At 40.0% G+C, this 27,296-nt stretch overlaps 1 protein-coding gene across 3 annotated transcripts in view; it reads right to left on the bottom strand.

Annotated features, from left to right (window-relative positions):
* DOCK5 (dedicator of cytokinesis 5) overlaps positions 1-27,296 on the bottom strand; it is a 211,725-nt gene that overhangs the window by 73,391 nt on the left and 111,038 nt on the right. For all 3 annotated transcript variants that reach the window (XM_041766771.1, XM_041766772.1, XM_041766773.1), the window contains exons 12-22: positions 26,773-26,915; positions 23,810-23,935; positions 19,578-19,702; positions 17,293-17,391; positions 15,953-16,025; positions 13,399-13,502; positions 12,219-12,402; positions 4,752-4,849; positions 4,431-4,520; positions 2,943-3,043; positions 1,111-1,245 (exon numbers count right to left, since the gene is read on the bottom strand). In XM_041766771.1, coding sequence (XP_041622705.1) covers positions 1,111-1,245; positions 2,943-3,043; positions 4,431-4,520; positions 4,752-4,849; positions 12,219-12,402; positions 13,399-13,502; positions 15,953-16,025; positions 17,293-17,391; positions 19,578-19,702; positions 23,810-23,935; positions 26,773-26,915 — 1,278 coding nt within the window. The remainder of the gene's footprint in view (positions 1-1,110; positions 1,246-2,942; positions 3,044-4,430; positions 4,521-4,751; positions 4,850-12,218; positions 12,403-13,398; positions 13,503-15,952; positions 16,026-17,292; positions 17,392-19,577; positions 19,703-23,809; positions 23,936-26,772; positions 26,916-27,296) is intronic.

Here is a 27,296-nt window from a genome sequence, read left to right as displayed (position 1 = left end):
TAACACTAATTAAAGGCCTTGATCCATACTGTATGTTCCAAGCTTTTTAAATGTTATTTGCCTTTAATTTTAAGAGTATTTAAACATATCAAGTTAAAAACAATACAAATGCTTAAATCTAGACTTGAAACCCTCTTATCTATAGTTTTACTCCTAACAACATATTAGCATACTATCTGTCCAGTTTCCAAACCTGCCTCAGCAATATATTTTAACAGTTTGGAAATCCAGTTATTACTGAAAAGGAGAGATGGCACTGGGGTTGTGGGCATTCCCAGAAAAATTATTTCTTCATTCTTTGTCTCTGCTACTTTTTAAAAAGATTATTTATTTATTTTAGAGAGAGAGAGAGAGAGAGAGAGTGTGTGTGTGTGTGTGTGTGTAGGGGGCAGGGCAGAGGAAGAGAGAGAGAGAGAGAAAGAGAGAGAGAGAGAGAGAGAGAATCCCAAGCAGGCTCCAGGCTCAGCAAAGAGCCCAACATGGGGCTTGATCTCATGACCCTGAGATCACAACCTGAGTCAGAACCAAGAGTCAGACACTTAACCCACTGAGCCACCCAGGCACCATGTCTCTGCTATTTTTGATGGAGCTGTTATTCTAGAATTTCAAGTTGGGAATTATCATATCTGGCTTAGTTTCATCAGTTAGATAAGCATGACGTCAGCAAAGAAACACACACCTGAGGAAACATCTCCCTGAGGAAACATCTCCCTGACGACAACTACTACCATTCTCCATCCACCACACCAAGAGCTCACAATCCTAGATTTGTACACCCAATATCATCATGAAGTCCCTTGTGCTAAATGCAGCCCTGCCACAGGAACCTTGCTTCCTGGAGCTGTCATCACCAACCAAGGCTTTCATCAAGTGTGCACATTATAGCCAACTGCGTCCCTACCTCCTGCCATCATTACTTCCCTAGAAATTCTGACTTGAAAGGACTTTGCAGAGGTTTCAGAGTCTACCATGATCTTTAGCCTTGCAGTTCTGAAATTTGGCAATTCCATGACCCAACCATGACTCACAGCACTGAACATGACTGTGAGATTAAAGAAGTCCATGAAGAGAGAACAGACAGCATAAACATCTTACTACAGCTACCATTACCTTAAGTAAAGTACTCTAGATTGGATGATGAATCTAAACAAGTACTTTAGGGCTTTCAAAGCAGCAAAAAGCAATTCTGTCTTGCTGGAGTCATCTGCATTAGCCACATAGAAGTTCAGTACCTTGGAGAGTTTCCTTAAAAGAGAGAGAAAGAAAAATGTCAGTGGGGCAAAGTGGTATTCTGAGGTTTGGGGTATGTTGTATAGGAAGGGAATTTGGCATAGCAGGGGAGCCGAAATCATAACTATAATTACCTCTTGAGAATATGCCCTGAACAGGGAAATTAACTCCTTTGCAATCTGGTTTCCTCACTGCAGCCTAGATTTGGAGCTTCCCTAAAGCCTAGAAATATGGGTAGTTTCTTTCCTTTTGTAGGATTTTTTAAAAAGGATAAAAAATGAAAGTTGAAGGGATTCAAACCATGAAGGTATTTTAATCTCTAGTATGTTATACAGACATCCTCAGACGTTCCTGAAAGGAAGGGATTGTCTGCCTAATGTAGTCATCTTTTAAAAAGTCTAATTCCTGGCAGTCTGCCTCAATTCTCTGGGTTCCATAGAATGGAGCCAGATGGACACTTTTGTAAGCATGGGAAGAGAAGCTCAATCTGACTCTGGCTCAATCTGATAAGAACAACCATGGTTTCTGAGCATCACAATAGATAAAACTGTGCCGAGATGTCGATTGCTCTTTGTTTGTTCCCAGAGTCTAGGTATTTTCTTAATCATTTGCTAACTCACTGTTTTGAAGACACTAACAGTTTGCCTTTCTTTCTGTAAATCTCTGAGTTTTCATAGTATTAAGAAAAATCCACAGCACACATGTAGAACTGATAAAGTCTTGTAAAGAAACCCAGATTACTACCTCCTGGAGTATTTCATTTGGCTCACTTGCAGCTACTGCCTGCTTGGAAAATGAGGCTACTGGAGGCAAAGAAACCTATCACAAATGTATCTCCTGCTTCCCCCAACCCAGTGGGCATTATGCCCACCACATTCATCGGTGATTATGCTACGTAACACCTCTTTCCTGTCACATTTTAAAACATTTCTAGACCTCCCATGCAAATAAAACCCTGGAAAATCAGGTCAACAGCCAATCTGATAGATCTGCAAGAGCAGCGAGCATGATCTGGCATAAACCATTGTCAAAAAGATCTCTGCCGATCTCTACTACAATCCTGCCACTCTTTATCATGTTGTTCTGCATGGTAACTGGAATGCATGGGGGTGGGGGTGAGAGGCTACATATAATGTCGTGGTGAGGTAAGCTGAATATTAGTTGCTTTCCTGAGTCAGAGGCTTGTGAACCAAAGACAGAAAGGCTGCACTATAGAAAAGGCAGAGATCATTCTCATTTATATAAAGAAATATGTAATTGTCTCATATCCTCTATAATAAATTCTATAAAGCACTTGTGGGGTAGGGCTGAGGACATGACCCTCAGTTCTACCACACTTAGTCTTGCTTTAATCCACTGTTTGATCCCCTTGGGATTTCTAGCTAATCCTCCTGATGATCAACTCTCCTAAGATCCTGAGTATGATCTTCTGTCCTTGACTGTACTTCAATGCCTTCAGCTCCTCATCTCTATATGTTCTGGATTCTTAAATACATACAGCTTTATCTCTTCTGGGTTGACCTTAATGCTTTTCCCAAGGTTGAAATACTTAAAAGGTTCTCTTTTTCTACCAGAGGAAGCTTAGAACAAGGTTCTGCACTTAAGGGGGGAACACTTACTCAGCTTATGCCCTTTGCATGTCTTAACAATCCAACCCTATGAGTCCAAACCCAACAATCTAACAGCAGGTAGTTCCCTTGAATCATACTTACACATAGGCCAGAGTGGCGCTGAAGTGCTTGTAAATATAGGTTTCAAGGACAGGATTAAAATGCTGGAACTTGATGTCTCCTATCAGTGAGATGATAAATACCTGCCAAAGAGGAAAAGTATAAATAGCAGCACTATATGACCCCAGGCATTCTGTTAATAAGCTAGACGTTAACATCTTGGTGCCCTCTTTCTTGACCATATTTGCAGTGTTCCCACTTCACTTTTCCAGAGCTGAAGTCAGGTCTCGGGAATTTCTTTTTATTTAATATCAATAGAGAAACTATGATGTGTTAGGCACTGGGCCAAATGCTATAAAGAATCTAATAAGAGCCAGCCCCTGGCCTCAGGAAGCTCACTCTCTCAAAGGGAGGCCAGTGTGCAAGCAACATGAGTTAGGAAGATAGGAGAAGCAGCAGAAAGATACAGAAGGGGTCTTCTGTGGGAAACATAAACTCTAACCCAGGGATGCAGTTAATGAGTTATTTCATGACCTTGTTCTTCTGATGGCATGAGAGTCCCCAGTAATTGAATTTCATCATCAGACTTTAGCCTCTCAATTTCCCCTTCTTCTGTGAATGGTATCCCTATCAGGCCCATAATCCACCAATAACCACAATGCACCTGCTGATGACACAAGAATGCAGAAGAAGGGCACCAGGGATGCCTGCAGGTACCCACTGTCACTTGCCCTGTCCCATGAAAATCTGCAGACCTCGTCCCACAGGACCTATAACCATTATTTTCCATCAATCTGGCCAGCTGTGATCCTAGCTCGAGTGTTTCTCCTCTTTATCTCACATCCTTAACCTCTGACAACTTCTTGAATGTATCAATTTCTCCACGCCACTGAGACACCTAACATTTTCTTGCTGCAACATCCAGGGAAATTCTGCATGGAATTTTAACCCCAACAACGAGAAAACAATGCTTGGCTTGGGTGTGTCCACTTCCCCTACTCCACCACAATTTGTAGCCTTCCAAGATTCTAAAATCATCTCTCCTTGTCGGGATCCCAGTTTTTGGAATGAGCTGTATGCTTAAGTACTCGATGTCACAAATTAAATTGTCTGCTGGGCTGTGTGTTATACAGAATGAGACTGACACTCATTTCTGATGTATGAATTCAGTCTCCCTTGTATGAACACACAAGCACACACAACACAGCCACAATCATCTTCGTTAAAGGTGTCTCCTAGTTTGTAACTAGATAATTTTAAAGTATGTTCAAGTGATTCCTGATTTCTAAGGTAATACAACACCTTGTTTATCTAATGAGAAAGAAAGTATGTCAAAAAGTAAGATCTAATAGGCAGCAGAAAAACAAAGACTTTGAACATAAGTCCATTGTTTCTAATTTAACTTCTAGGAACCAATCAGAGAGATGTATACAAACATGTATGCATATGCATCACAGACATGTATAATAGCAAAATATTAAACACTACGTAGTCATGAGAATAAACTAGTTAATGTGCTTAACTGCTTACCAGTGCATCAAACACAAGGAAGTCATAGGTTTCATTGTCTGACATTTCCATCATTATGTTAAAAAGTGCATCTAGTGTATCTTGCAAAAACTGAAGATAAAAAAGAGAGAGGTTATTTCATGCTTTTAGTTCAGCTCCATACTGCAAAATTTCAGAGAAATTCAGTTACTACAGAATAAGCTTAAAAATAGCATTTCTTAAAAACTGGCACTTCTGCTTTCTGATGTAGATAAGTTTTATATTTCCAACCACTGATTTCCTTTGAAGTGTTGAAGTAACGATACAGTGACTGTATTTCTACTCCTGAATACATAAACATACCTTAACAATCTCGCCTCCATCCACTTCCATTAACTTCTTTAAGTTGTGTTTAATGTTCTGGGAGTTTGAACGCCAATTTAATAAGCCCAACAGGTCAACTAGGAAGAATGACCACAAGTCATAAAATTAGACATGGAGAAGTAACACACACTATTTCAGGATACAACTATAGAACTCTCCAGAAAAAAGATAATTGTTCTTAATAGGGGCTAATTCCTTGTGTATTTTTTTAAACTTATGGTCTCCTATTTAAAACAGAAAAAACTTTGTGGTCTTTTAGTCTTCAGAGAAAAAATTAACCACTAATACATAAGAACATAAAACTGAATTCCTGAATGGAATTCAAATTTCTGAAATAATGACATCATAGCCATATAGATGAAAAGTTGAAAATACTTTTTTTAAAAAAAGATTCTATTTATTTATTTGATAGGGAGAGAGCAAGCAAGACAAGAGCGGGGGAGGGGCAGAGGGACAGGGACAAGCAGATGCTGCACTGACATGGATCCTGACTGGGGCTTGATCCCATGACTCTGAGATCATGACCAGAGCCAAAATGAAGAATCAGATGGTTAGCCAACTGAACCACAGGGGCCCTGAAAGCACTCTCAAATAAACTTTATACCTTCAATTTGCTGCATTGCCTAATTTGTCCTTTGCCACCATGTGTATCTCAGTGGATGCAAAGGGAAAAGGGAACTTATATACATGCACTAATGCATTTTTTTTTCAAGATTTATTTGCTTTAGGGAGTGAGTACGAGCAGGAGAGAAAGAACGAATCTCAAGCAACTCTGTGCTGAGCGTGAAGACTGATGCGGGGCTTGATCTCGACCCTGAGATCACAACCTGAACTGAAACCGAGTCGAACGCTTAACCAACTGAGCGACCCAAGTGCCCCACACTAATCCATTTAAACGCTGCAACCACATTGTAATGACTTCATTTTTTCCATTTTTGAATTGAGGAAACTGAGGTCTTATGAAATTAAATTACTTGCCTTAGGTCACACAACTGCCAGGGAGTGCTATGAATGGAATTTAATTATAGATTTATCAGATTCCAAAAAATCCATGTCCTTGCTACTCTATCATACTACCTCCCCAGAGTTCTTCAAAGAAACAAGCAAGCAAATTAGATAGGTTGCTATTTCAAAGGAAGGCAGAGGGACGCCTGGGTGGCTTGGCGGTTTGGCGCCTGCCTTCGGCCCAGGGCCTGATCCTGGGGTTCTGGGATCAAGTCCCATGTCAGGCTCCCTGCATGGAGCCTGCTTCTCCCTCTGCCTGTGTCTCTGCCTCTCTCTCTGTATCTTTCATGAATAAATAAAATCTCTAAAAAGAAAAATCAAAGGAAGGCAGAACTGACTCATGATCCTTGGGGTAAGACCAGGAAAGAAATCTTGAGGTGTATTTGGATTTAAAGTGCAGATTTATGAATCTTTAAGCCATTTATAGCTTTTATCAATGCTAAAAATGTCACAAGGAAATATAATAGGCATCTGGGCTATTACTGTTTTATTACTTTGTTTAGAATATTAAGCTACTATTCTAATTTACAGAGCATTATCTAGTATAAGTAGCAACACATGCTTTTTAATCAATGGACTTGTGTAACATACAGAAATTGTTGAAAACATACTGTTCATTAGAACAGTCAATTTACTTCATGAGTGTTTGTTTTATTAGCTTGCATATTGTTTGGTTCCTGGGAAACCTCCAAAACTCAGTGCCTAGAGACTCTCCACTGTCAACAGAATAAAGTTGCAATACTACTCACAGAAGGCGGTGAGGCTCCACCCATGGCCTTCCTGCCCACAGTTCTGTTACCCCTCAGCAGCCAGGCAGATCTACTCACTACTCCCCAGACTATGGCATGCTCTGATAGATCCATGCCTTTGCATATAGTCTTCTCTTCATTTGAAATGCTCAGAAATACTTTAATACTATGTATGTGGTAAGCTCATCCTTATGTTTAAGACCCACCTCAAATTATGGGAAGACTTTCTCTGGGAAGACTTTGTCAATCATCCTGGGCTATTTGTACTCATTCCTACATATACATATGCATATCCATATACCAACATTACAAATAATAAAGACACACTTCATATTTCTTTGGCTCTTTCCATAGACTTGAGCCACTTGAGGACAGGAACCATATTGCATTCATTGTAATACCCCGTCAGGAGTGCCAGGCACCCAATAGGTGTTCAGCACGTTTGATTAAAGAATGAACGAATGGGTGGAAAGGGAACCAGCAGCCCTGAAGAAACTCAACACAGTTTTTGGATTCACTCATTTGTTCAATGAGCATTTAGTAACTGACACTGTGCTGGGCTTACCTACTAGGCACTGCCCACTTCCACCCTCCAATCTCCTATTTCTGTCAGAGGCTAGTCAATGCTACCACTCCATTTGTTTTTTTTTTTTAATTTTTATTTATTTATGATAGTCACACAGAGAGAGAGAGAGAGAGAGAGAGGCAGAGACACAGGCAGAGGGAGAAGCAGGCTCCATGCACCGGGAGCCCGACGTGGGATTCGATCCCGGGTCTCCAGGATCGCGCCCTGGGCCAAAGGCAGGCGCCAAACCGCTGCGCCACCCAGGGATCCCCCACTCCATTTGTTACTTCACTCTACCAGTTGCTGCCTGAGGAAAAGGATCTAGATACTTCTTCAGGATGAAGAGTCACCCAGCAGCTTTAAGTATCTGCAAACCACCCCTCTATCAGCCAGAGATTTACACCCTAGAAATATTTGCATGCCACCTCACTGCCCATGTCAGGAATTTGGTTGTTGTCTGGTGAATCATAAGGTCCTGGAGTAGAAAAGTGGCAGTACTTTGTTAGAGCGAAGTCCTCAGACTTCCTATGCTCCTGAGATTCTTGGGGGCTGAGGCATATAGCTCTAGTTAATTCATGTCAATTGCTATATAGTATCTCTCCTACTGTGTGGATGGGATGTACCACAATGTGCTTGTCCAGTCCACAGCTGATAAGCATTTGAGTTGCTTGCAGTTTTTTTTTTTCCTATATATCACAAACAATTCTGCTATGAACACTCTCATGCATCTTCTGGTTTCCAGGTCCAACCATCTCTGGGGAATGTAAGTAGAATGGAATTTCTGGATCATCCCGAATGACCATCCAAATGTTATCCAAAGTCACCTCAACTTATGTCCCTACCCAAAGTATTTAAAAATTCAGGATACTCTTGGGGGGGGAGGGAGGCAGGTACCTGGGTGGCTCAATTTGTATAGCGTCTGCTTTTGGCTAAGGTCATGATCCTGGGGTCCTGGGATGGAGTCCCTCATCACACTCCCTGCTGTGGGAAAGCTGCCTTTGCCTCCCTTTCTCTCAGTCTCTCATGAATAAATAAATAAAATCTTAAAAAAAAAAAAAAAAAAGGAATTCAAGATACTTTGAATGATAATCCCCAAATTTAGGCTACTTTAGGGAAAGGATTAGAGACCATAACACTTAAAAAAGAAACGAAAAATAAAAAACCCTAAGTTTTGGAGTTACAAATATCTATTTTCAGACCTGTGTCTGAACTTTCAGACCTGTGTGTTCACTATTTATGAACTTAGGCAAAATATTTTGGCACTTGAGCTCAACTCTCTGATCAGTAAACAGGAGAATAATGACAATGCTGGTGTCTTCATGTGCTAGAGTGTTGCAGGGTAAAATAAGATTATGCTGGGAATCCCGTGGCACCAGGCCCCACACCTATAGGGACCTGCACTTCCCCTCTCCTTTTATTGGAGCCACAAAATGATTCTCACCCTCCATACCCGCCCAGCAACAAATGATCCCATATAAATTGGGTCTGATCTAGTTTTGAAAAAATTTATAAATCAAGAGTCTACAAGCTCTGTTTGTAACAAAGGTCAGTGGCTTTTAACCTTTTGAGTCTGAATAGTCCTTTGTAAGGCTAAGGAGAAATGCCTTTGGTTATGGTCTCTGTGAAAGAACAGCTACCCTCTTTACCAGCAAATAGTCTTTTGGCGTTGATGCTTTCTTACTGTTCTTCATCTTCTTGGAATACATTAAATTGGTTCCTTAAAACTTCCACCAAATAAGAAGAAAGCAAATACACGAACCACCCACTGTCCTTATTATCAGTATTTGTCCCTTGGAATGCCCCATGTCTCTGGATGGTTGGGATGTCCTGCTGTTCTCTTCACTTTTCCCATATCTGTCCTCTCTTGTGTGGCCATGGGGCAGCATACATTTCCCCCTGGTTCCGATGCATTTGTTTCAAAAACCTTCTTTAGGATAGGTTATAATGTAAGATTTTTGTTTTGTTTGGTATGTTGAGGTTTTTTTGAGACCTAAACACTAGAAATGGGGAGGACAGGAAAGTAGAGGGCAGTTCCATCTGATGGAACTTTCTGGAATGACAGTGATATTGTGTATCTGCTGGCCAACCCAAAAGCCACCAGTAACATGAAACCACATATACCTGAAAAGACACTAATGCAACCAGGGAACTATTCATATTTTCTTCTGCTACTAACTACATTTCATAAGTTCCAGGTGCCTGATGGCTGCCACAGGGGGATAGCAGGGCCTTAGAACATCTAGAAGATAAGCAACATAGGTATCAGCAAATCAAGTGTGTGAGCTGAGTACTGCCACCTGTCCATACACTTCCTGTATTTTTGACTGCAGATAATAATAAATTTAACCATATGGTTATCTTTCATGGAAATTCCTTCTGTTTTTCATAAGTCACCTACTTTGATCACTTGTTTTACTTGAAATCGAATCTCTGGAAAGGATATTAGATAAATGCCATCTCTCTTGATGATCCCTTGCAGGCCCTAAAAGAACATTAATGCTTTGTACTGTCTGTTACCGTACTTACAAAAATAACATTTTAACATTTCATAGTTAAAAGTTTGGAAAATAAACAGACAGAGCACAGAAAATAAACACTGTCCCAACTTTGGGTGTTTTTCCTTTTAGTCTTTTCTTGTTGACACATAATGAGACTGATGATGACAATGGTGACAGCTAATATTCACATAGTGTTTACAATGAGCAAGACACTTGTTTTTCTCTCTTTTTAACTTACTTCATTATTTGAAATGTATAGTCGCACTACTACCTTTTTTAAAAAAAGATATTTATTTACTTATTTATTTGAGAGAGAGAAAAAGAGCACTTACAAGTGCACAGCACAAGCAGGGGGAGGGGCAGAAGGAGAAGTGGACTCCCCGCTGAGCAGGGAACCCTACCAACTGGGACTCAATCCCAGGACTCTGGGATCATGACCTGACTCAAAGGCAGACACTCAACCGACTGAGCCACCCACGTGCCAAACATTATTGCCTTTTTAAAGATGAGGAAATCAAGTCACAAAGAGATCACGCAGCTCACCTGAAATGAAACAGTTAGTGGCAGAACTTGAACCTAAACTCAGGCAATTGGCTCCAAATCGTGGACATGTATCTAAATACTAGAATTATAACCTTCCTAGTGTTAAAGTTTTCATGTGTTTGATTACATTTTGAAATGTATTTGGTAGTTGCACATTTAATTACATGATAATGCCCCCAGTTATTGGACATTCAGATTGTTTCCACTATTCCTCTATTATGAGTAATAATAAGGAAATATCTTCATACATGAATCTTTGTGCTTATCTTTCCCTGTTTACTTAGGTTTAAATTCTAGGGGTGAGATAATGGGGTCAAAGGGTCTAAATACATTCAAAACCTCTGACACACCTTCTAAATCATCTTCCATAAATACTATACTATTTAACCCAGTACCAGCAGTTTATCACATTTGCTTTTTCCCTAAGAAGGACTAGGTCACTGATACAATTTTGTTCTATCTTCTATGAAGCTCAAAATGTTTTCTGGCTTAAGGGATACCTGGGTGGCTTAGCGGTTAAGTGTCTGCCTTCAGCTTAGGGTGTGATCCTGGGGTCCTGGAATCGAGTCCCATATCGGGCTTCGTGCATGGAGCCTGCTTCTCCCTCTGCCTGTGTCTCTACCTCTCTCTCTGTATCTCTCATGAATAAATAAATCTAAAAAAAATGTTTTCTGGCTTTTGTTTTTTTTAATAGACTTTATTTTTCTAAGCAGTTTCAGGTTTACTGAAAAATTAAGCACAGAGTACAGAGAGTTCCCACATATGCTCTCAATGCTCCCCAGCTCCCCTACTATTAATATCTTGCAGTAACGTGCTATATCCGTTATAACCAATGACCTAATATTAGTGGTGTTTATTAACTGAAGTCCGTGGTTTATGTTTGGGTTTACTCTGTGTAGAACATTCTGTGGGTTCTGACCAATGCAGAATGTCATGCATTCACGTATCCATCACAGGATCCTACAGAATAGCTTTACTGCCCTAGAAATCCCCTGTACCCTGCCTGGTCACGCCTCTTCCTCTCCCTGAGGCCTCTGCCACCTTGAAACTCTTCACTGAATCCATGGGTTTGCCTTTTGTCTGGCTTAATTCCCGGTGAGTGTGTTTTTACTTTCACAGATGTATCAGCTCTGCACTTCACTCTGTTGAGTCTGGCCACTTGTCCAAGTTGAAATACTATCCATGTTCTCTAGCCAACCATGATTCATCAAAACAAACAATACTGACCCCTTTTAAAGATCAACCAACATCTGATCCCTGAGTGTACCTTACGTCTAAACTGTTTTGTCTACCCCTTAGCACTTCTGTAAGGCAGAGTCTCAGCCATACTGCTCACCCAAATCTAGGAGGCCAAAGTGACTAATCCTCTATATGTTGCAGGGGTTGTAGAATTTCTTAGGCAAGTACCTGAAGTTCCTGATTCTTGGTTTACTATGTTCAGCAGGACTCCTTACTTTTAAGTTAATTGAAGGAGAAGCTGCTATTGGATATTAAAGCCATCACAGACACAAGAGAAGTGAAAATTGGTATCAGAGATTTCAAGAAGGAGCAAAGTGGAGCCCATCTGAACTCTTCAGTTGATTTTATGACTGCTTGGGGGAAAAAGAAAAAAAAAAAACAATGGAAAAGAGGAGGCTCTGTGGGGGGCAGATGGAATTCTAACAGGAAACCCTCCCTGCTCTTGGCCATACCTGTTTGGGCAAGAGACTGGTTCTTTCTCTCTGCCAGTATTCTTCCCCTTATTACTAACATCTGTTCTTTCATACATTTCACAGAGTAATTAGAATTCTTTGCTGCCTTGAAGGAAGGAAATGTGAGAGCTAAAAATTTTTTTCAGCCTCTGTTAATGACTACATTACAGGTTATGATACTAAAAAAATACCCAAATACTTTTCATCCTATTTGAAAGATACTTCAAGATAACCTCAGAATGAGCGTTAGTTTTGAGAATGCCATGTGAAGAACAGAGAGTAAAATCCAAAGGGCCCACCATCTCATGTAGGAAGACACAGCCCCATGTCTTGGTTGGACCCAGGGGGCCCAAACAGAAAACTCAGTATGGTATCAGTGTGGTCACCACACCTACCGTTCTGGGTGAGTTTTGTGGAGCAAATGAGGGTGGCAATCTGAAAGCTGTCTTTTGTGTTATCCTTGGCTGGGGTAAAGTTGGCCAGGGTTTTGGACGCTTGGAGTTCTTTTTCTTCCATCTCTACCTTGGATCCAGGCAGGGTCAGATAGAATTTAGCATCTTCCATTTTCTTGTTGTCACCCTGAAAAGGATGCATGTTAGGGTCACCAAATGATGGGCAAAATCTCTTAGGTGCAAATAAAAGTAGTTCTATCATGAACACAGTGCATTTCCAGGGTGTGAAATAAGGTTTTCTCAAATTATATTTAATGTTCCTTCCAACTCTAAGACACTGTGATACTTTTCCAGGGTTTGAGCCCAGAAATAGTTTCAACACTGAATAAATATGGAATAAGTTGTGAACTACAAACTGAGAACATCCTAAAACTCTGCTATAAATAAATAAATATTAAGGAATGAAGCTGGATTTCATTTTCTTGAACCTATAAGTGGTCAGAATGATACATCATTGGGTTGATGAGTTACTGGATTCACTGAAAAGGAACAGTTTGCCATGCCTTCCAAAAATATTTGTGAAGTAAGGAGCTGTTACAGGAAGAGCCATACCAGGTAGATGCTGCTCAAAGAAGCTACTACCAGTTCTGTGATACTGTTAGATGAATGAGGCCTTATTGCATCAACTCTCCACTAGAAAATCTCAGAAGATAATTCCACAGCAGTTAAAGAGTGAGGATCAAACTGCTAGGGAAGTAAGCGAGGCCCCCTACTAGAGAAATGGTGCCTGGCTCTTGGTGATATGAAAACCACATCCTACCACACCTACCACACCTACCACACCCCAGCCAAGCCCAACAGTGAAACTATCTCTGTTCCATACAGGATGATGCAGAGGAGAGGAAACAGCACAGCCCTTGACCATTCACTGCTGCCTAATGCCACTGTAGGAAAGGGAGACATTCTTCAGAGGCCTCAATAATAATATAATTCACTCCTTACATAAAGGGGATGGGAGACCATGTCGCTAGAGAGACCAGAGCCCTCTGCTTTTCTGGACGTTAAGGGGCAAACACAGCTCTAGAGAGGTTTATAGACATAAAAACTGAAGCCTTAACAACCAATTTCAGAGGGAGGAAATATTTCCTAAGCAATATTTTGAGCCTTGTTCTGTTAGCACTACCTTATAAACCACCAGGTCATGCCTCCCATCCTGCAGAGTGGTGCCATCCGGGTTCATCAGTTTCACGAAGGCCACTCCAAAGGCTCGCTCCGATTTATCTCTGGCTGAAAAGACAGAAATAGATGTCTGAGCAGTGCAGAAAGATACCAGGAAGCATTGCCTATGATGGATGCTTTCACATTTTGCTCCAGGGTGTGATATTCAATCATGCTATAATCAACACCGTTCAGCAAGCTACAATAACCCATCTGTACTGTGCATGTCACAGGAAATATTCCCCAAACTGAAATCTTCTAGTATCTCCACATATGTGTTTCTTCCTGCATTTGCAAATGAATGAGACCAGCAATTACCCAATCATCTAAATAAAAAATGTGGATGTTGACTTTGACTCCAACCCCACGTCAAGTGCATGTCCTGAATACCTCTGAAACCTGTGCCTTTTCCCTCCATCCCTTCTGTTCCTACCCTACTTCTTGTCAAGCCTTCCCTGTATTTCTAGAGGATCTCTCCAAGCAGTCCTTTTCAACCCCAACACTTTCTCCATGCTGCAGCCAGAATGAGATTTCCAAAAGCAGGTCTAACCAGGTCAACTATGCTGCTCCAAAATGCCTTCATGAAATATCTCATTTCTGTTGCTTTAAGATAGAGTTGGTGAAGTATTAATTATACTCCAAGGTTTATTATGCAGGAGAGTCCAGCCTCCCCAAGAAAAAGTCCCTCTCTCTGGATCTTTAGGTGTTGGCCTCTGGCCTGTTCCTGTCCCCTAGTTAGGTGTCAATGTCTAGGGCAACCTGTGCCCTATTCTCATCAAAGGCACAACTCTGAGGTTTGCTGTGGCTCACATGCCCCTGGATCAGCTGAGTAGTAAACCATTGTAAATTACATTACAATCTGCTTATTCTTTCTCCTGTTGGTGGCCGTTAGGCTATATCCAATTTGGCAATATTATGAATAGAGCTGTTATAAACATAGAAAACCACAACCACCATCACCACCACCCACAAAACACCTTTTAATGGCTCCTCCATAACATGGTTCAAAATAACCACCATCCTTCACAATGCTGCTCCAGCTTGCCTAGATATCGACTGCTGAGGGGTCAACCCAGGCTGTGTCACTCTCCAGGCCTGTGGCCCTGGGCAAGTATCTCATTACTCTGCTCAGTTTCTTTTTTGTGTAAATGTGGATAAAATTTCTATCGTACTGGATTACTGTGGACACCACACAGTGTATAAATACAGATTGACTTTAGTATTTCATACAAACTAAGGGCTTGATAAATGCTAGCTCAGTTATTATGTAGAACCATATGAAATTGCTGATATTTGACTACTTGATATGGACCTACAAAAATAGCAATTTCGTGGGGCTCAATCTAATATTAGGACTGCTCCCACTTCAGCCCTAGGGCATTCACTTTGTGGCTTTCAAACACATTTCTCCACTGTCAGTGTTCACTGGCTAAAAGCAATTTCTTCTCTACCTCCAAGTCTCAGAATGTAGACTTCACACATAAATCCCAGAAGGGGTGGGATGCTATGCTCCACATCCCTTTACAACTTGTTGCTGGTGTAGGATATACCACACTGTTCTGGCTTTACTTGCTTTTTTTTTTCTTGCTCCTCTTCCTAGCCAGCCTAACAGAGACTTCAAAGCATGACCCAGGTCCTATCATAGTTCCAGGGCCCGGCCTACAGTCCAGTATGTGGATGGTGTTCAGTAAATTCAGTTTGGAATGAAGAATTGCATGTTTATATGGTGTTGAATAAGACATTTCCAGAAATGTATGATCTATCTGAACATAATCAATTTTCTTCTTTGTTCACACTTTTGAGTAGTCATTTCACAAACTGGGATCTAAGACTTGAAGTAGTTTTCTCATGGAAAAAAAATTTAATTTGAGGAGACATCAACAGGTTTGCTTGCTGTAGGACTTCTCAGCAATATGGCAACAAACAGTGTGAATGTCTAAGAGAGAGAGATAACATACAGCATTTCCTATTCCTTTTTGGCTGTGAAACTCTTTTTGCTATAGAGCATCTATTAATGTCATACATTCAGGGGAAATTCTTTTTTTAGATTTTTATTTAATTTCAATTTAGTTAATATACAGTGTATTACTAGTTTCAGAGGTAGAGTTCAGTGATTCATCAGTTGCATATAACACCCAGTGCTCATTCCATCATGTGCCCTCCTTAATGCCCATCATCCAGTTACCCCTTCCCCCACCCACCTCCCCTCCAGCAACCCTTAGTTTGTTTCCTAGAGTTAAAGAGTCTCTCATGGTTTGCCTCCCTCTCTATTTTTATCTTATTTTATTTTTCCTTCCCTTCCTCTATGTTCATCTGTTTTGTCTCTTAAATTCCACATATGAGTGAAATCATATGGTATTTGTCTTTCTCTGATTTCCTTAGCACCAACAAATCTTGAAGTAATGATGCTAAGTATCTATTTACCAAGCATTTTGTTTTCCAGACCCACAAAAGCACTGTCAAGCAAGAGAATTTTTTTTTTTTTTAACAGAAATATGTTGTAGCCTTCTAGTACTTACATTCCTGAGATGACCTATGTCGGAAGGTAAATCTTATATGGCAGCGAGTAACTTCTTCTATAGGAATGGATACCTACATAATAATAAGAAACTTATTATTTATATTGTTTATATATACACAGTATGTTGTGCTCTTTGCTCGTTTTACAGAATTAGACTCATTTTTAGTATCTTATTACAGCACTGATTCCTACAGAGTGAGATTTGGATTTGGATCCATTCAAAGCAGATTTAGTCATTTTCAAAACCTAAAGAATCTCAAGAGAAATCCTCTTTGCTGTTTATCATATATTCTGAGGATGGAGATATTACAAGTTTCTAGTACTTTCTCAAGTACGAAAATGATCAGTACTTTGGGGTCTCTCCTGTAGGAGCTTTCAGATGTCAAGATCAATTATATATTGATGTAGTAGTAATTAGTGTTCATAACAGAAGGAAAAGATAAAACACTGGGGACCAGGAAGCTTTTTGCTGTTTACATATACAGAAGAGACAAGGAATACAGAAGTATGTGGCAATGAAAAGAGTAGAGAGTTTGTATAGCATGATTAGTGAAATATTATCCAAGTACCTAGAAGCCCATTTCTGAAGAACTTTTAATGCTTTGAGATAAGTAGTTTTAAAAAGCACAATCTAAATCTGTTATAAATGGCATGTTCCAAAGCATAGGAAGTATATAAAATTGAGGAAAATGGTTACTTCTTCATTGAGATATTAGCGCGATTTTTTTTTCCAAGTTCTCTATGGAGAGCTCATAAGACTTTGACAATCCAATTTGACAATCTGGGATTCAGAAGAAGTTAGGTTTGGACACTAAGCAGTTACAGGACCTTGGGAGGTCACCTGACATTTCTGAGTCTTAGTTACCTAATCAGAAAGGGCGTTACCACACTGTTTTAGCCACAGGGCTATTGAGCGACTCACAGGGGATGGCTTATCTAAAAAGCACTTGGGAATATGTAACACACATATTTAAATTGAAAAGAGGCCCAGAAAACTTGGTTAGAGGCCAAGAAGACAAAAAAATGTTAGGCAACTGCTTGCAGAGTGTGAAAATTTCCATTTGGTTTTGGATCATCTTGGCAGCCTATTACAGCATTACAACTGCAAGTGTCTCTAGTCAAATTTTTACACATTTATCAATGAGAATGTTATTTATTTAAGAATTCTGAGTTAAAGATAAATACTCTCATGCAGAATTGTACCAATTCATTTCTTCTAGGACACCACAGGCAACCTATGTATAACTTCAGGATAAAGAAGGAATGATTTGTGGGTAAAAAAAAAGGAATCTAAATGAGGTTTAATATATGATGGAGATTACAAGTAGCACATCTCACCTTGACAGTTTCATACCAACAGGGCTGCTTGACTTGGTAATAGACTACTGATTTGTATTCTGAAATACCTTCATATCCAGCACCAGGATGAATTGCTTTCTTTGGATGCAAAGAAAAGAATGAAAAAAGGATATTTTTTATTATTTTTTATTTTAATTCCAATATAGTTGACATACAGTGTTTATATTAGTTTCAGATGTATAATACAATGATTCAACAATTTTATACATTACTCAGTGCTCATCACAAGTGTGCTCTTAATCCCTATCCCCTATTTCACCCATCTCCCACCCACCTCCCCTCTGGTAGCCATCTGTTTGTTTTGTATGGTTAAGAATCTGTTCCTTGGTTTGTCTCTCTCTTTTTTCCCCTTTGCTCATTTGTTTCGTTTCTTAAATTCCACATATGAGTGAAGTCATATAATCTTTGTCTTTCTCTGAGTGACTTATTTCACTTAGCATTATACTCTCTAGCTCCATCCATTTTGTTGCAAATGACAAGATTTCATTCTTTTTGATGGATGAGTAATAATCCACTGTATGTATGTATGTGTATATATATGAACATATATATATGTTTTCTTTATCTAGTCATCAGTCGATAGACACGTGGGCTATTTCCAAAATTTGGCTATTGTACATAATACTGCTATAAACATAGAAAAGCATGTATCCCTTTGAATTAGTGTTTTTGTTTTTGAGGGTAAATACTTAAAGGGATAATTTTGTATTTTGAGGGTAAATACTAAAAAGGGGTAATTTTATCTAGAAAAATAAGAGCACTCCACACATCATACATGGGCTGTCTACCCTCCATGTGGCCAGTACATGCCTCACACTGGCACACATCAGCTGATAACATTTAGAGACTGAAGAATAGGATAAGAATGAGTTTTGGTCTACCACCTTCTTTGAGGGTATAAGTGGTATATAACTGTGGTAGTACTAAAGGAACCCAGCATCACCGTAACACGCCTCCACTGTAAACTTTATTCTCTTTTCCATCTGCAGCCATATATTCTCTCTCTTTCCTCTTCCTTTTTCTCTCAGGGAGCAGAGGCCCAGTAAGGGTGACCTGGAGCTATGGCACACAAGCAGACGACCACTGTGTGAGGTCCTGTCCATGTACTGAGTTAAGGACCTGGTGTCTAGGTAGAGGATGTTCATGAAAAATCAGAGATATGTCTTTTCCTGGTAATGAGCCACTTACTTCAGTAGAACCAGGTCTCTAAGGAAGCACTTCCAAGCTAGTTAGCAAAGCTGTAAAGTACACAGTCAGGGGAAGATGTATACTTGAACTCATGGGGCTCCAGGGCTCTATCAATAGCACAAAGAAGTCACTCTCAAACCAGGACTACCATACTGTTTGCTCCCCTACCACAGAATAGGACTTGACTCAGTCAACTGCTGCTTTCAAAGATGATAACGTCCATGGGAAAGTGATGGGGATATGTATTCCACTGTGCCCACAAACACCTTTGTGAGAGAGGCTTCCAGAGAGTGTAGGTCTTCAATTCCAAAGAAGGTAACTAGAGGTAACAATGACTCATACAAGGGGAACTGGATCTCAGCTGGGACTATGAGGGCCTCCTACCTCGCTTTCTGCCTGACGTCAGAATCAACACTCACTACACTTTTCCATCTGGACAGGATGCTGCCACGGTTGGAGGACTTCCAGGAAGAAGAAGGAGGAGGAACTCCTGAAAGCCAGGATACCTAGATCTAGTCTGACCTCCTCCAATGACCTCTGTGTTTCCACGAGGAGACAGCTTGCCCCTTGTGGACTGTAGTTTCATAATTACTAAAACAAAATCTAAAGACCAGTCTGTGGTAGTCAATGTGACCCAAGAGTCTTGCCAGTTTAAGAGCTCTCTCCTGGGTGCATCTCCTCTGGTTCTGTCTCCTCGGTTCAGGCAGTGCGCTCTTCAGTGCCATCCAGGCACCCATGCCATCTCGCTCAAGCCCCACGGGGACTTACTGGGCTTCAGAGTGCCCAAATAACTTGAAAACAATATAGAATTTCTGGATCAGAAGCATACCCATGAATCACTAGTAGCTGGATATATTTCTTAGCAGAGGAGAAAATAAGAATAAAAATAAGAATCTAAGTGGGTTTATTAGTAAACTTGGTAAATTGCTAATCACAAATTTAACAGGTTCCATACTTTTTCCTTGTGAAAAAGCAAAAGCATATGAACGTGGAGAGCCATTTGCCTCAAACCAAAGTCCTGAGTTGTTGTAAAGAAGTGTGTGAGGGCAGCAGGATTTCTGGGTGGTCCCACATACCTCCAAGAGCTTGCCCTCCTCATCATACACAGACATGGTCACTTCCACGTTCTTTGGCGTCTTCTTTTTTCCTTTGTCAAACTCTCCATGGATCAAGGTGACATAAATATCATTCCGAACATCACCTACAACAGGACAACCCACTGTGAGTGGTGCTGAGAAGTCATTTTTAATTCTCAGGATGTAATAAGATATATAAATAAAATATGAATTGCCCTGACTTCATAGAGAGCTATTCATACAGCAGAAGTTTTTATATGTATTGTCCTCTTCAGCTGTCCTATCATTCCATACAAACCAAAGTGTCTTTAAAATGCAGTGTTTTATTTTTCTTAAAGGTTTTGTTTATTTATTCATAAGAGACACAGAGACAGGCAGAGACATAGGCAGAGGAAGAAGCAGGCTCCCTATAGGAAGCCTGATATAAGACTCGATCTCAGGATCCCAGGATCATGACCTGAGCCAAAGACAGATGCTCAACCACTGAGCCACTGAGATGCCCCAAAATGCAGTGGTTTAAAATGAACTCCTTCCAATAGTAATTCTTTGTTCTATTTATTAATAACTGCTGTCTAACAACAAGTATACAATGTATCTTATTAGGTTACAGTGGCAGATTTTTTTTTCAATAATGCCTTGGAGGGCAGTATTTTCACACATCTGAAAATAATGAAAGCTAATGTTTATTGGGTGTTTCCTCTGTGCTAGGCACTGTTCAATGTGACTTATAGGTAATAATTTATTTGATACATATAATAACCTGATGAGATAAACATTGTTTCTAAAAGCCTGTAGAATACTTTGTTTATTTAAATCAGTCTAATTGTTTTTACCAGTATCATGCACACTTTGAGCACTTTGCATTCTCATCACTCATCTGTTTAGAAGGAAAATTAAGATCTTGCCCACAGTTGCTTAAGGTGAGACAAAAGGGGCTTATTCATACAGCACAGTTGGAAATCTTAATTAACATATACTTTGTAACTGACTATTGTGTTAAAGCAACTGCACTGGTAACATTTGTCCCAAAGTATTAAGAATTTGAGTGAAAATTTATTTATAAGGATATTCACTGTGGTGCTGTTTACAAAAGTGAAAAGTTGGAAAATCCTTAGTTGCCAACAATAGACAGCTGTCTGATGTATAATGTACCATACATTATGGTACAATCAGATGAGATAATATTCATTTATTCCTGTAAAAAACTGATGAGCACCTACTCTGTACAAAGCACTGTGCTAGGTGCCTGGGAGACGATGGTGAGCCATGCACCAGCCTCACTCTCACACAGATCTAGTGGGGAAGAGAAGCATTATCAGATAATCATAGGACAAAGTGAATCATTATCAATGAAGAAAAACTCTAGGCTCTGTGAAGGCATAACACTAAGTCTCAACTGTGTCTGGAGGGTGTGGGAATCTTTACTCTGAACTGACACTGGAGGAAGGAGAGTAAGAGGGAGAGAAAATAGCATGTGCAAAAGGTCCAGAGGCAGTAGACAGAGTATTGCGGTCCAAACATTAATGGTTGGCAGTAGCTAAATGGCGGCAGTAGCTACAATTAATGTGGTGGCAATGGAGAAAGGGAGAGGGGGACAGCTTTGAGAGGCCTCTAAAGGTAAAACTGGCAAGTCTTAGACACTTTTTTTGTGTGAGGCCTAAAGAAAGGGAGGTTTGGCAGTGCAACTGGATGGATGTGGGTGCCATTCTCTTAGATAAAACACATCTGAAAAGCCAGTCTGGATGCGGAGGATTGCAAGTTCCAAATGGGGATTTTGAGACAAAATTCACCAGTTAAAGAGAAAAGAGTGATCCAGTGAGGCAGGAATAGTACCTACTCAAGTCCCGAGGCAGGAAGTGGTTGGATCTATGGTAACAGAGTTCAAAGGAGCGGTTTTGAGGGCACAGACAGGAATTTAGAGGCAACTAACATACCGAGGGAAAATGAGAGGATGAGATCACATAGGAAGAAAATATAATTATGAGAAGGAGAAGAGGCCTGTTATGGACTCGAGCATTCCCCCTAAATTCACATGCTGAAGCACTCACCCCTAGTACTTCCACATGTGATGGTCCTTGGAGACAGACCCCTTAAACAGGTGAGGGGTAAGATGAGGTCATATGGTGGGCACCAATCCTGTATGACTGGAATCCTCATAAAAAGAGATTAGACCCAGGGGTGACCATGTGAGGACACAATGAGAAGACGGCCATCTCCAAGCTAAGGAGGAAGGCTCAGAAGAAACCAACTCCACGATGCCTTAATCTCGAACTTCCAGCCTCCAGAACTGGGAGAAAATAAATGTCTGTGGTTGAAGCTGACCATCCTGTGGTACTTTATTAGGGCAGCCCGAGCAAACTAATACAGGCAATAAGGACTAAATACTGAGGAACTCTTAACAGGCGAGGTAGAGGGTGACATGCTAGCAAAGGGGAATGGAGGAAAAAAGAGAAGAGTGTGGGTCCCTGACGATGAGGGGGGAACGTTTCAACAAGGGAGTAGTGGGTCGTGTCATGTGCTGCTGAGAGAACCAGAAACAATCCTTAGGCTAAAAAAAATATCCACGGGACTTAGGTGACATTACAAACTCTGGTGACTCTAGTGACACCATTCTTGACAGAAGAGAGTGGCTGGCAGATGCAGAAACAGAGAGTATGTGATCACTTCTTAGATTCTGGCAGAGAGCAGGAGCGCCTGAGCCAGAGGGGGGAGTCTAAGGCATCTCTGGAGCCTGTTCAAATGGTGATGAGGAGCTACAAGATAAGGGACTCTGGTCTTGATCTCTGATTTCTCAAACTTGGCCAATCACCAGAATCAGCAGAGGAGCCCTAGTCCTACAAACTGAATCAGAGATCTGCAAGACTCTGGGAACCTGTATTTTAATGTTTCCCAGCTGATCCAAAGACCAGCATTTGGGAGCCATCATCCCAGATGATTTTGAGTCTATTATACAGCCCTGGCAGTCCGGGAACCAATCCGAGTAACTAGAAAGACTAGAAAGAAATCTTCCTAGCCAGATTTGAAAGATCAATTCGCTTTGTCCAAAAAAATACATCTCTCCATTTTATTTTTTCATCTTTTGTTCTCACTGTAGTAATAACACAGCCTGCAATTATAGGAATATTACCAATGCTTATGTTTTTAAACAAGAAGAAGACAAAAATTTTCACAGAATGAAGATGAAGATGTGTTAGGCTCAGGAAGTCTGGAAGGGAATGACATCAGTGGACTTCTTTCATGAGAAAAGAAGATGGTCTCCATTTAATAGTTCTTTTTCCCAATTCATCTTTTTCTTTTTTTTTTTTCCATTCATTTTTTTGAATGCTCACTACATGCAGACAGTGTGTGTGGCAACACAGTATTACTGCTCCTTAATCTTCAAAATGAGTAAGATGTTGTATTACTTTAAAAAAAAAAAACCCAATTTTTATGCAATAGACAACAGCAAGGTTTTCTTAAATTTCTCCAACATGCCAAAGATTACTTACTTATATATTTTATCTACCCATCTATAAAAACATATAATATGATGATCTTTTAATGTTTATTTATAACACAAATGCTTTATGTAATACATAAATATCTTAAATAAAGCTCCTTGAGGTGATTTCCCTTTATTACTATAAACATTGAGAAATTAAATGGGTTAAGTCAGCGAATTCAAGAGAACACACAGGCAGATCACCAACACGTGATGCCAAAAAAGACAAAACTAAAGTAAGAAGGCTGTAGAATGTTTACATTCTTGTCACCACAAGTATGGGGAGAGCCAAGCACACAGTCGGGATTTAAGCAAATGGGGCTGAGGGTCTGGCTGATGCTGAGCTGAGCAGTCACCTCGCTAGAGCTTCCTGGCCGGCAGCCCACAATGCAGGGATGTCATCCTGAGAAAGTGACACGGGACGAGGCAAATCACCTTTGGTACAAAACCAGTGCTCCCATTAGTTCTCCTTAAGGGATAATTTAGTGAAGAATCTCAGAGGGGCTTTTGCAGAGCATAAATGAAGAGCATGAAGAGGAAGCTCTGAGTTACATGCAGAAGCATTATCTCATGCTTGTGTACTAGGTACCCCCACTCTGTTAGTGTCCCCTACTGTCTTGATACCACCAAATGCAGGTAACTAAATACCACAGAGGATCTTACGTTGCCTCAACCACTCTGTTGGAAGTCACTGCTGCATGAAGGGAGAACTAGAGGAAGCAGAACAGATGAACCAAGTCAAAGCTTTTACCTGGAAGTATTATTTCAGGAAAGCCCATTTTTCGGGCGATTGCAGTTGATCTATCCACCAAGTGTGAAAAATTCTTCTGAACCTGCGTGAGGTCACCTGGCAAAAGCTTCAAAGATATCCAAAGTCCTTGAAAGAAAGAGAGGATGAACTTTTAGTTCTCTTTATGATCTATACCATAAACACACATCGAAATGCTGAGAAAAATATACGCATTGTGTTAATATACAGATACTTTATTATAAAAATGTAAATTCTCCCCCAGTGAACTTAAATTTTCATGACACGCCTATCAAAATCACAATAAGACTTCTCTGAGAATTTGACAGAGATGTGAACAGATGTTTACTTTGGGGGAAAACAGAACACGAGTAAAGATAGCCCCGCCATCAGATACTAAAATACGGTATAGCTGTAGTGAAGTGTTGTATTCATGGTAGAAAACAATTAGATTAATTACTATAATATACAGCAATTTAATATATAGTAAACATGCATAACAAATCCTGAAAAAAAGAAACAATTTCATAAATGTGCTGGAATAATTTTCTTGCTACTTAAGAGAATCAATCTAATTTCTTACCTTGCTTTTTCATTAAAATAAATTCCTACTAAAATAAGGACCTTTTTTTCTAAGTATAGAGACAAATGAAGAAATCAGACATAAAAAGAATTACTGAGGGGCATATGGGTGGTTCAGTCAATTAAGTGTCTGACTCTTGATTTCGGCTCAGGCCATGATCTCAGGGTCATGGGATCGAGCCCCATGTGGGGCTCCACACTCAGTGAGGAGTCTGAGGATTCTCACCCCTACCCCTAACCCTCTCCCCACTGGTACACACTCTCAAATAAATAAATAAATAAATCTTTTTTAAAAAGAATTATCTATACACAAATGGAAAGTTGTGATATTTATAAAGAAGTGAAATGCAGGCTACAAATGGTGAAATACCCCTAAGAAATTACAAGAAAAACATCAAATACATAGACCATGAAGAGACTATTCACAAGGAAGTACATAGGTTGGCGAATCTTTGACACATCAAAAATTGAAAAATACATGTTCTCTATAAGACATTATCTTCATAAAAACTGAGAAGGAAACCTTTAGGAAAACTCACAAATGCATAGGAAGGCTAGGCAATTCATCATCAAGTAGTTTTTTTTTTTTTTTTTAAATGCAAGGGAACTCTGGAAGTCTACTTTTCACCTTTCAAACAGGTGAATTTTGTTTTGTTTTGTTTAGAGAGAGAAAGAAAGAGAGAGAGCGTGCGTGACCAAGTGCATGCAAAGGGCAGGTGAGAGGGAAACAGAATGAATTCTAAGCAGCCTCCACATCCAGCATAGAGTCTGACCCAGGGCTGGATCTCATGACTCTGAGATTATGACCTGAACCAAAATCAAGAGTCAAACGCTTAACTGACTGAGCCACCTAGGGGCTCAACAAACAGGTAAAGATTTCTAAATATCAGCTCACCAAGTGGGCATTGTGAGAATTATCACCCAGTGGCAGAAGTCGATAGGAAGCAATCTGGAAATACGTGTATCTCTGCCTTTGAGCTCATTCCATCATTTGACCCAGGAATCCTACTTCTGGGAATTTTCTTAGGGGAGGTAATCCTAACTATGGAAAAAGCTTCATAAATAAAAGTAGTCATAGCAGAGTTATTTAAATTTATAATGGTGACAAAATAGAAAACACTAAAGTGTTTACTTGGGGGGGGGAGCAAATTTTCTTAAATCCAAGCAATAAAATATCATGCAGACGGCTACAGAAAAATATTTGTGATGAGCATAAAAACTTTTGAAAAGTATTTGCTTTGCTAAGCAGCAAGAGAGGAATTTTTTTTTTTCACTTTTATTTGGGAAAAAAAAATTACACACACACAGCAATTTGTTTAGTATAAGGATTTTCCACTCTAATAAATCATGTCCCAGGTTAGGAGTTCTAATACAACAGAAACATATTTCACTATTCATTTTCAGATTCTTTTATGATTCCTCACCATGTCTTTCCTGTCCAGAACAACTGTGAATACGTGGAAAATGAAATACATTGAAAATAATGTGTTTCCTGATTGCCTCTACTTCAGTCACAGGGCGGTTTAAAAAAAAAAAAAAAAGAAAAGAAAAAAAAGAAAATGAAAAAAATGACCCAATCTTCAAAATTATCCCCAAATCATCACCATCTTGATATTTGAATTTTAAAATTTTAGCTAGTTTTTTTTTATATTATTTGAATTTAAAATGCAGTTTCAATGGGTGGAATTTCTTAATTAAAACTGTGTCAACTGAAATGCCTGTGTGGTTCAGTGGTTGAGCATCTACCTTTGGCTCAGGCTGTGATCCTGGGGTCCTGGGATCAAGTCCCATATCGAGCCCCCCATAGGCAGCCTGCTTCTTCCTCTGCCTATGTCTCTGCCTCACTCTCCATGTCTCTCATGAATAAATAAAATATTTAAAAATAAAATAATAAAACTTTGTCTATAGAATATTACACAGAAGCACTAAAAACAACTCAAAATGTTCTGCTAGTTAGCCCATTGTTTCACATTAATATCTGTTCATTTGTATCACTTTGGTCTCTTTCCTCTTCATTTTAGGGAATGTAATGAAATAGACATTTAGAGGGTGGAACATAATAATCCCCAAACTTCTTTCTCTTTGTGCATTTACCTAGAATTAGCATTGGGATTGTAGGGGAGACAAAACTAAGAAAGGATCCATGGGATAAACATTGGTCCCACAGATTTTACAAAATACAGCTGTGATCCAATTCTGTGCTGGGTGCAGCTTTGATGCTCCTCAGTATTAAATGCCTTCAGCAGGAAGCTGAGGTAAGCAACCCCCCAGTAGCATCTGCTTTGCATCAGAGAAAGACAGGGAAAAGCGCCCAAGCCCAAGGACCCAATGCCAATGCCGCTCCCCCACTCCCCCACCCAGCTTACTAATGCAGGGCTGTGTACCTTGTCCTTTGTGATTCACTTCCTTCGCTGCTATCACTTTATTCAAGACTGAAGTGAGTGGCTCATTCTCCCCAATCACATGGGATGTTATCAGGGGTGACATGATTAGCTGTCTCTGTCGGATATAGGTTTCCATTGCAATTCTGGGAAAATCAGAAATGAGAGGTAAGGAAAAAAGGGGAAGTTTCTGTAGCACAGCTTCAAATCGGGTGGGTCCTGTAATAATTTGGAAATATAAACACTAGACACATCTCACTAGAGGACTCTTTCTTTCCTTTATTTTTCCTTTAAGCGCCTATCTTGGTCATTTCCAAGATGAATTTGGTGTCTAAGATACGCACTCGATGGAAAAAGGAAAAATAAACTTCTCAAGAACAAATGAAACTGATGTGGCCAAATGTTAACAAAATCAGAGGCAGTGCCTAATGCTCTTTCTGAGGCAGGAGAGGCTGATGTAATGGAACTGGGGATGGAAGTGGGGATGAGGTAGGAGACCTGGCCTCCAGTTCTGGTTCTACCCAATG

The sequence above is a fragment of the Vulpes lagopus genome, chromosome 8 (assembly GCF_018345385.1).
Source record: "Vulpes lagopus strain Blue_001 chromosome 8, ASM1834538v1, whole genome shotgun sequence".
Taxonomy (NCBI): Eukaryota; Metazoa; Chordata; class Mammalia; order Carnivora; family Canidae; genus Vulpes; species Vulpes lagopus.
The sequence above is the reverse complement of the archived record's forward strand: the minus strand, read 5'-3'. Positions and strand labels throughout refer to the sequence as shown.